Source organism: Filicampus tigris, chromosome 5 (assembly GCF_054856515.1).
Source record: "Filicampus tigris isolate MCC_2025a chromosome 5, RoL_Ftig_1.0, whole genome shotgun sequence".
Classification (NCBI taxonomy): Eukaryota; Metazoa; Chordata; class Actinopteri; order Syngnathiformes; family Syngnathidae; genus Filicampus; species Filicampus tigris.
The window spans coordinates 5,400,971-5,411,463 of record NC_141221.1 but is presented as its reverse complement, the minus strand read 5'-3'; the positions used below and the strand labels follow the sequence as shown (position 1 = coordinate 5,411,463).

General features: G+C 40.8%; 1 protein-coding gene across 1 annotated transcript; it reads right to left on the bottom strand.

Moving 5' to 3' along the window:
* Positions 1 to 404: 404 nt before the first annotated feature.
* On the bottom strand, positions 405 to 10,091 carry ccdc112 (coiled-coil domain containing 112). Its single transcript, XM_086030192.1, has 15 exons — positions 9,997 to 10,091; positions 7,063 to 7,387; positions 6,588 to 6,745; positions 5,749 to 5,861; positions 5,177 to 5,298; positions 4,959 to 5,048; positions 4,802 to 4,877; positions 4,219 to 4,345; positions 4,019 to 4,138; positions 3,795 to 3,932; positions 2,624 to 2,742; positions 2,422 to 2,545; positions 2,219 to 2,356; positions 670 to 768; positions 405 to 587 (listed from the first exon to the last, which is right to left on the bottom strand). Exons 3-15 carry the CDS (start codon positions 6,636 to 6,638, stop codon positions 405 to 407), a joined length of 1,500 nt encoding a protein of 499 aa, XP_085886318.1. The 5' UTR covers positions 6,639 to 6,745; positions 7,063 to 7,387; positions 9,997 to 10,091.
* Positions 10,092 to 10,493: the final 402 nt, after the last annotated feature.

The following is a 10,493-nucleotide window of genomic DNA, read 5'->3' as shown; positions in this document are numbered from 1 at the left end:
AAGCCAGCCAACCATGATAGATAAACAATCATTCACACTTAAATGAAGCTATCATGTATATGTATATTTTTGTAATTTGAGAGAACACGCATGCAAGCACACAAAGACTGGAACCGAGGTTCAAACCTATAACCTTGTAACTGTGAGGCTGATGCCGAAATGGGTAATGTGATACAGCGGTGGCACAGTAAAACAATCACTTTAATCAGGTCAATTAGGCGGAATAACCACAAAGCCACATTTGGGAATAAGTACTGAATACAATTCTGAACAATTGTTGTGAAAGCTGTGTGAATGCTTTAATTCTTCACAGCTCCAGTCTCCACCTGGGAATAGCTCTGAAAAAAAATACAAATATATAAAATGATGGTTCTAAAGAAAAACAAACAGATTTAAAAATGCCATTAAGGTAGTGCTGAAGTGTAACGAGTCAACATAATACACATCGACGCGTGACAGACAACAGACCTGTGAGACGTGTGAAGCCCAGATCCTCCTTCTGAAGATCTCATGCTCTTCATGCGCTCCTCCCAGCCCTTGGTGGGCCGCGTCAGCCTAGATGGGTCTCTGACAATGTGACCGTCCACCTGCGTCAGGAATAAGACAATTTAAATAATAGTTGTACAATATGTAGAACTCTTAACTTGTTTTTGTATCGAAAGTGCTCACTTTTTCCTTTAGCTTAGCCATGATCCTCTCCTGACGCTCTTCGTCCTCTTTTTGCCTCAGTAGCTTCTCCTGACGCTTGGCCTGCACTCGCTCGATATCCTGCAGTTCATAGAACAAAATGAAATGCATATGCATCGGTGATCAGTCTGGGGTGTGATCCGAAAGAGAACAAGAGGTATACAAAATGTATGCATGTGCGAAAATAAAATAATTGTTGTTTTTTTTTGGTTTTTAAGGCCCTTTAGCGAGCATATTTTGTGTCTAACAGCTGTTTTTAACTCATTTTGTGTGCGGAATCCAAAACTGATCTTAGTTTTTCTTTATTGCTTTATTTTTTAGCTATAGGATCCCCGTTTTCAGAATTAATTCTCTCAGTTCCCAGAGCTGGGCATTCTGCCTATGTGACGGACCGGTCCGTCTAGCCGCCTATGACGGACGCCCACTTTGTAGGCGATAAACAATAGACAGGAAACTTTAAAAAATAGGTGGATTAAGCCTAGTCAAAAGTGCATTTTTTCCATCGATGTAATCATCTATCATCTATTTTGGAGGTTGGTTGAAGTTGGTAGACAGAAAAACTAACATAATCCCATTTAAAATGATAAACCGGCCTATAGGCGATTATAGGTCAAAAAGGTGGATAGAAGGGTACCCCGGCTGCAGTCGGAAGGCGATAAACGGACCAGGAAATTTTAGTACAATGCCCAGCTCTGTCAATTGCTATAATGCCAGCTTTCTGTTTGCAGATATTGTTAGTGCTGACATATTGGGAGCTGCACACACCTCTCACCGCACTCTCATTTGTGACTGCACAAGCAAGTTGCCACACAGCTGTAAATGAGTCCAGTCACAATCACCTCTTCTTACTACAGTTTTGCCCTTCAAACTGTTAAAGCTGATGTCAACGCAAATGTATTTTTTTCGAGAATATGTTACCAGCAGGCCCACTAGTTGAAACACGACATTCTGATTAATTTTGCGTTTGTAGAATGTAAGTTACGCAGAAAAATGCACTTGTTTTTAGCCATCTCTGAGGGCGGCCATTTTGTCTTCTGTCGACTAAAAAAGGACATCACAACTGCTCACAACGACCCATCACGGCTGACCTGTTTTCTGAATATGAGTCGTGATGGGTCGTTGTGAGCAGTTGTGATGTCATTTTCAGTCGGCAGAAGAGAAAATGGCCGCCCCCAGAGATGGCTAAAAACGGGTGGGTTAACTCTTATTCCACAAACGCAATATTTATCAGAATGCCCTGTTTCAACGAGTGGGCTTGCATAGAACATATTCTTGAGAAAAATATGTTTGCGTTGACTTCCGCTTTAACCAGTGTAATCAGTCTATCCCTATTGCAAAACACTCACCCACCGCGTTCATAATTTTACCATTTGTTTATTTTTTCTCCCCTAAATTTAGGATGGCTCTGCCTTTACAAAGACTGAAATGGCCCCTGATATGAAAATGGTTCCCTGCTCCAAGTAATAAAGTAGCATTTGGCTTGTTCCAACGACAAGATCCCATGATCCCAGAATGTCGGGATGTTAGTTACCCTTTGCATCAAGAACTTGATGGCTTTTGTTGCCTGCTTTTTCCTCCTTGTCCGCCGGTGGTCCTCTTCTTCCTCTCCTTTCCCCCCTTGCAGTTCCTCCCCGGGGTTCATCTTGGCCTCCCGCTGACGACAACGCTCCTGCCGGTCAAGTTACACGTTACACAGTGTAAGGCTCCACCATGCAATTGGTGCTCGTTAGACACCTTGGCCATTCTGTTCTTGTTCTTCTCCCCTGCTCGTCTCTGCGCCTCTGCCTGCTCCTCTTTCCTTCTCTTGGCCTCCTTCCACACCTTCAGTCTCTGAGCCAACAGCTTCTTCTCCTCCTCACTTATAGAGAGTATAACACACCAATCTATTACGGACAGTTTTCTTTTCTGTTTGTACTTTGTACTTTTATTCCCTTACTTGTTCTGCTGGCACCTCGCGTTTTTCTTCCTCCTCTCAACTTCCACCATTTCCGCCGCCTGCTTCTGTAAGTGCATTTGGCGTTCCTGTTGCTTCCTGCTCTTCCACCTCTGGATCGCCTGCGCAAGATGAGCACTATGTGGAGTCTCTTATGATTTTCTACATTCTTGTGACTTATGTAAGGGTCCAGCATGTCCATTGCACACACACACGCAAGAACTGCCTGGTTGGAGTGGACCACAATGTAACGCCTATTCAGTTGTGTGTGATATGCGCCAATGTAAGACGCAGCATGAAGTCGTTTAACTGCTTCCTTTCTTCTTTCCATGAGGTGTATGATTACGTTATCCTTAAAATCAATTAAATTTTGTGTTCGAGTAGCAAATATATTTTAAAATAGATATTTTTTAATGGAAAATATTTGCAGTAAATATACATTTAAATACATAACAATGTATTTACATATAACTGCATTGTATGTGTATTTATTACTAAATGATTTAGAATTACCCGGTAATACAAAAAAAGAGAGAATTAAATTATTATTAAAAATTAATTATAATTATTGAAAATATCTATACGTATGTCTATATATTATTATTTGTCCGTCTGTCTATCTATACTGCAGATATAATGTATAATGTATGTATTTATACATACATATATATATATAGTACAGTATGTCAATTATAAATATATCATATATATTAGTATTACGACATTATAATAAGTTGCTCCATATTTCACTTGCATTGGTATGTTGCATATTTTTTAAATTGTGCACACTGCTTTTACACTTTGACCATACGTCATGTTATGATATTATCCTTCTTTATTTGTCCAGTTAAGGCGATTGAGAACAGATTCTCATTTGCAGTGCTGACCTAGCAATGATATTGATACACACATTAACTACAGCATTTTTCAAATATTTGAAATAAACAAAAAATGGAATTTAAAAAAAGTATCAGAATCAATGTTAAAACATTTTGGGGTGTAAAAGATATATTTTAATTTTTATGACTTATTTATTTATTATGCACTGTGTGTACTCTATTATTATTATTATTATTATGATGCTAATTTCTGCCACCAACAGCAGGTTTTAAATGAAAGCTCAATACTGTTGTTCAGGGTTATTTTGCCGTTTGGAGTCACATTCAGTCATTACCTCTCTCTTCTTGTCGTGCAGGTGGATCAGCTCCTGGTACCAGCGCTCATGTTCCTCCATCTCCTGCTGACTTTTACTGGGTAGATACAGTTTGGCATCTTTCCTGAAGCCTGCCCGCCCCCCGCGCCTCGTCCACGCCTGTCAATCAAGCGGATGACTCATCTGTGATGTAATTAAGTTACGAAAAAGTTGCCTAGAGAAAAGATGTCTTCTGTCAACTCTACCTTGAGGAAGGCCTGGTGATCAAACTCCTCCCAACCGCCACAGACACCTCCTGTTCTTTGTAGGAAAGCTTCCAGAGCTCGGACCTCGGAGGGAAGGTCTTGGTCCAAGGCTTTGCTCTGCTGTAAAGGCAACAAGAGAGGTCAACGAAATTAGGCAGAGAAGAGAAGGAAGAGAGAGAGGAAGAGGAGGAGACGTGAACCTTAACAGGTGGAACAGCAGGGACTTTAGAGTCGAACTTGCTGGACTGACTCCAACTTTCAACCTTCCTCTCGTAGGCCACCATCTCCTGTGTGCACGTCCTTTCCTCCTTCAACAATTCTCCGAAGCTATAAGAGGAGCAGAGAACAATACAATTTATTTTGCAGTATGTATCTTTTCAGTGTACAAAGTGGAACAAATGCAAGTCCGTGATGCTTGTTGACTTCTACTTGATTGTTCTCATTTCGGGACAGTTTTCCTCTGGAAATAATGTAAAATGAATAAACCATTGAATTACACCACTAAGACCAAGAGGTGCACATTAAGAAAGCAAGTTTGACACAAATGCACATTTTGTTATTGTGGAACTCTAAATAAAGTTGTGCTATTGCACCCTACGCATGAGATGAAACACTAGAAAAGATTTTGATGTGTACTAAGCTTACCATTTGTTGATGGCTCATATGGTGGTTTGAACTTCAAACTGGACTTTTTGACTTTGGAGGTTATACTGTATTTTTTTATGAAATCAGTCAATAAGGGGTAAAAATTCAATGTGTGTAAAAGTACTGAAGTGTTCTTACCATAAGCGCTGCTCTTCTTTCAAATTGTTGATTGAACATTCCACCTCGGTCATGATCTCCTTCAGCTTCTCAATTACTGCAAAATAAACAACAGTTAATGTATAAGTCTAAATTTTAAGAACAAAATTGTTAATCAGACATTAAATGGTGTACTTACATTCTGTACTTGGTTTCATGTCTATGAGTTGTTGCTGAAATTGTTTGACACCATTTTTAATCAGGGCCAGCTGCTTCCTCAGTTGCGTCTCTGAAGGAGGAAACAACAAAACTGAACGAATAGAACCATGATTAAGTCCAATAAAACTAAATGAATACAAACACAATAAAGTCCCCGAGGACATGTTTAAGTGGCAATATGTACAAACTGTGACCCACTTTGAGCACTTCTCTGTTCAACCAGTGTTTTCTCATACTCGTCCAGCTCTGTTGCCATGTCGGTCCATCCATTTCTCCTGCACTGGAAACTCAGCGACCTGTCTTTTTCCAACTTGTCAACACTGGGATTAAAGGGACATGGAAAAAAAATTAATACATTGTTTCAAATAAACTATTCAATTTAATTTAGGTTTTCTTCTCACATCACACAAAAATCTCCTAAAACATCTGTTTAGTGAGCATCTAACGCTGCAATTGTACTTTGTTTTTTTTTATTGGGTTTTTGTGAAGGGTACCAGTGATGCAAAGAAGAAAAGTATGCTGATAAACATAGATCCCAAAATGGTATTGCATCATATCAAAGTGGTACATGTGACTCTCTCCAGGCTGCGCTGTACAGATTTCAGCACAGTGAGTATTTCTATTTCCAATTGGGGGGGGGGGAATTATTCTTCATATGAACAAATTATATTCTACGTTAAAGTTGCACTGGAATCCTCAAGCTGAAGAACATGAGGTTAACAGTCGTGGAAAAGAATGTTTAGGTTTTGTTATTGCACCATTCAACTTACAGCCTCCTGGTGCTTTCGGCTTCCTTGAGAAACTGTGTGGCTTTCAGTCTGGACTCTTTCTGTTCCACACTGTCCCGGTCAGCAGGTGAGGATGGATGGTCCGAATCCCCCTGCTTCATGCAAAATTGTATATGTGGATCTCTGCCATCTTTATTTCAGTAGTTTCAGAAGAAAATGTGAGTCTTTTTTACCATCATAGTTTACAGCTAACAAAACAAACATCTCAAGAAATTCAAACATTACATCATGCACAAATTATTTTTTACTTTTTAATACATAAATTACACAGGAATCCGCCTTCTGAAAAGAATTGCCCTACGTGTTTAATTAATCTGTATGAGTTCTCCTTTCTGGATAGAACTAAACTGAACTTTCAATTTATTTCTTAAATATTCAAATGTATTACAAGCAATTAACCTGCATATTTACTCAATTATGAGTCGGTTAGAGTAAAATCGCCCAATATATATTATGTCACTATTTCAACATGCCGTCACAGAAGCGACATCAAAACAAAAGCAACAGTACAACATATTCAAACGTGTCCGTAACAATGACATAGAAATACAAAATACACATTTTAATCACTTGTGTCTTTTATAATCCCATTGTCGATAAGAGGTACATTTTAGTCCGGTTAATTTTTAGCCTTGACGTTAATTAACCAACTAGCTGGCTTCGACATTACTCCTTGCTTTGTACGTACCGTTTAAACATTGCAAAATATAAAAACCGAAACTAATATCCTTTACTGCTTTGTACGCACACCTTAACTACCACAAATGACTGAAATAATGTCTTTTACTAAAGTATATCGGCTACATGACTGTAATAGTTACCGAGGATTGTTGACGGGCGGTTGCTATGGCTGCCATGTTGGATTGGGGCATTTAAATGAAGCAAACGGAAGAGCGCTTTGTGGAAGGGGAGACTGATGAGTTTTGCGCCTAAAATCCTGCAGAGGGCGCTGATTGCACGATAGTAGTGGTGGGTAGCGCTGCAAGAAAAAAAATCCGCAATTAATTTGAACTGTAAAAAAAGGAACAGTTTAATAATTGGATTTGATATATTTTTTAAATGGTTAAGTTAGTTTTTTTGTCAGTCCATAAGGTTCTACTTGCGAGTATTACTTAAGTGTGAAATGTGCAAAACAAGGCATGATATGGTTGTGGCAAGGTTAACATCCATTAGCAACAAACCAAACCTGATCAAGGAACACAGCAAATCAAAGTCCTTGACGTGGACTTTCCCGTTTCGAATAAAATAGCAAATTAACCTTTATTGATGGACTACGTGCAGGCGCCTTGCACTAACCTTTTGATGCATTATGGCTAGCAGCTTTGATGGTATCAGTCAAGTGACAGGCACTAAGAGTATAAATAGACACCAGAGTCCATTATTGAGTGCACATATCGAGGATGTGGTGTCTCCCATGGGAGCTGTAGTGTTGCTTCAAATAGCAGCAGCCGCTCCTCCTCGACGTCGGTGGTGCGTCCATTTCCTTTCCTTGTCCTTGGCTCAACCAAATTGATATGTGCCACCCTTCTAGAGCAGGGGTAGAGAACTTGTGTCCCTCGAGAGCCATATGCTGCCTGTTTTGGATCTCTCCCTCCTAGATCCCCAGTTGCCCTTTCTCTTCCTGATGAAAAAGAAGCCAACTTTTGAACATTCGTCGTCTGTGTTCACGTCCACAATGGCGCAAAACACCCTTTTTTAAATATGCCATACTGTGCCTTCTTGTACAGGTTTGTGAAAATACCAAAACTTAGTCTAGTGCGCCACTGCGCAGATTTAGCCCGCACCTCATGCCGGGCTTGCTCTAACAGAGTCCATGGTGTCACAGCTTCTTTTGTTATTGCTTATTCGTGTGATAAACCCAGTGAATACTATGGAAAATTTGTTTTTGTATGACAGTATTATTTTGCTGAAATCTACTGAGTATTCAATTATGTGAGTGGTAGTGTACTGAAACGAATGGGCGAATAAGTCAGAAATGTCCTATTATTATTTATTTATGAATAAAACGCACGTGCCCTTTTTCTAATTTGAGCCCCTGGCCGCCAAAACGCCTGTACACATACCTGCCGAACCACGACGAGGAAGTCAACCAACCTCGGCCTACACCCCTCTCTACCTAGCTGCGTAGCCAACTCTCTACCTACCTTCCTAATTAACACCGTGCCTACCGATTCCCTACCGCTATTCTAATATTTCTTTTGTGTGTAAAAATGTATACATGCTACTGCGCATATGTGCACACAGACAAACTGGCAAAGTGTCCAGACACTCGAGTGTGGCTGAAACTGAATAGGGTGTTAAAATGTGATAGTGCAACATGTTGGCCATGCTGACAGGCAGCCAACCACACTATGTGTGTGCGAGTGTGTGCGTGTGTGTGTGTGTGTGTGTGGTAAGGAGCACGGGAAGGCAAAGGGCAACACGATCACTCTGATGGCCCTCCCTGCTGTGTGGACGTCAGAACACAGAATTCTATTAAAGTACATACTGTGCCTTGTTTTGAACTTAGGCGCTAGCAAACAGTCGCGGGGGGAATTTAATAAAGCCGCCCATCGGCTGTTAATTAGTGCCTTCAAAACAAGGCGCAATATATTCTTTATTGTGCTTTATTTGACCGCACCTGTATGTTTTCATTCTACATGTAGTCACATGAGCACATAAAAACTATAAAGTCAACATTTGCTCCCAGATATGTGGCTAATAGTTTGTGGCTTCATTTGTCTGTCCCTGTGTCTTTTCATCCTCTTAACTCATTCTCTGCCAGACATTTTCAGACCCTCTTTCACCATAACGTTTAAAAAAAAAAAAAAAAAAAAAAATCAATTCCTGGGATTAAGTGGCTGGACTGTGAAAAGTAAATTCGTCAATGGCAGTGATTGAGTTAATGTCACGTGTCAGTGCATGAATAATTGCTAGTCGTTTTATGGAAATGTGTATGTAAAATTCCCCCTGCAACCTTTGCTTTGTGACTGATCTGCAAAGGAAGGCATGATGTATTTGTGGCAAAGTAAAAAAATCAACTCGAAATTTTCCGCAAAAATTGTGAATGGGACTGCTGATTCTTTCAAGCCGCAATTGCAAAGGCTTCCAGATGAGTTGGGCTTTGCCTATTTGAATCTTTGATGTGAATGAAAAAGACAGTCGTTCAATGGTTTGATTACAAATGAGTACATGTTTTTTTTTTTTTGTAAACTAAATTTTAAGCAAAGGTAAGCAAAATCAAATCTCACTTACAAGACTAAGTAAATCTATTCTGAAGTTCAGTGATGCCTCACGTCATGCCATTCCAATAACCTGTCCCAAATTCAATTCCAGCGTGAACTCAATGGCACCACAGCTATGCACTGGAATCCCCAGTTGATCTCCCAATTGTTCTACAATGCATAAGTGCTTTATTTATGGCCACTGATGACAAGCCGCCAAAAAATCAGAATAGATTAATTTTTTTGCTGCATGTCATGACTTTGTTGTTTGAAGCGTAACCTAAGCACACAGTTCTCATTTATTCAGTCACAGTGACTCGTATTATGTGAATGTTCACCGTGTGTTAAATAACAAGCAGTGGTTGCGGCCTGTGTCATCTTTGAGAGGTCGCAAAGACAACAAATGAAGGTTCATCTTACAGAGGTGACAGCAGGGTGCGAAACAGCAGAGCCAACAGCAGACGTGGCAGCCGGGCTGTGTGTGTTTATGAGTAGGTACTCCACAGTGCACAGGTGGTGTCACTCTACCCCTGCTGTCAAAGGAAGCGACACTGGCATCACCAAAGTGGTGCTCTTTCGTTGAAAGATATTCAACTGCTTTCAAAAGACCACTGGCTTGTCTTCTTTACCTTTATACACACTACCTCACTAACGTCCTACACACCTATGTCTGTACAATACTGCCTAAATAGACCAATCCGACGTTGGCCAACTGAGACCGTCGCTTAACCCCTGTGGCGTCGGGCCGGCTGTGGGCACGTCACGCTGGAAAATTACACCGCAACTACAGACAGCGATTCTGACCATTAAAGTAACTTCTGCGCATGCGTGAGATGTAATACCCTTCCATGCCATCGGCGGCGGTAGTCACTATTCCTCATGGTTAGAAAAATCCAACCGGAAAGCTATTAGCCGGCGGCGGATTATAAAAACGTAAACAATGTATTCAGCTATATTCTTTGCTCACGATGAACTCCCACGCGAAGTAACCCCTCACGTTCTTGACACAGTATCGGGAAATACTTACATTGTCAACCCTCGCTCTTGAACTTCTAAGAAGATTAAGGCAGCGAAGGCGTGCTCACTGTTTATCCGCATTTGTCACTTCCCGTTGGTGCTCCGAGCGCTGATTTGCTAACTAACAGCCAATCAGAGTGACCAAACGTCACGACTCACGACGCCGATTCAACATGCTCAAACTACTGATGGGCATGACAGTTCTTTTCAGTGAACTGAAATCAGTAGAATCAGTTCCTCAAAAAGAACCGTTCAAAAGATTCGGTCACAGTACTTAAAGGTATATAAAAAAAAAGAACGAAACACTTGAGGAAATGATCCATTCACTCACGTTCACTGAAAAGAGAACGAACCAACACTTGCTCAAACGCCCACCAGACGCCTCCTGACGGGGTCCGACGCTACAACGGTGGTCACTACATCAATCAGACGGCGCAATCAGACGCCACGAAGCTTCCCAATCGCCGACATTCGGATTGGTGTATCTAGGCCTGAGGTTCGGAGCAT

Excerpts from the sequence above, each read along its gene's own strand:
- ccdc112 (XM_086030192.1), bottom strand. The coding sequence starts at position 6,638 with ATGCCCCAATCCAACATGGCAGCCATAGCAACCGCCCGTCAACAATCC. Across the intron at positions 5,862-6,587 it reads CCGCCCGTCAACAATCCTCG|CAGGGGGATTCGGACCATCC; the intron begins GTAACTATTACA and ends TTTTGCATGAAG. Across the intron at positions 3,933-4,018 it reads ATCACCAGGCCTTCCTCAAG|GCGTGGACGAGGCGCGGGGG; the intron begins GTAGAGTTGACA and ends CTTGATTGACAG.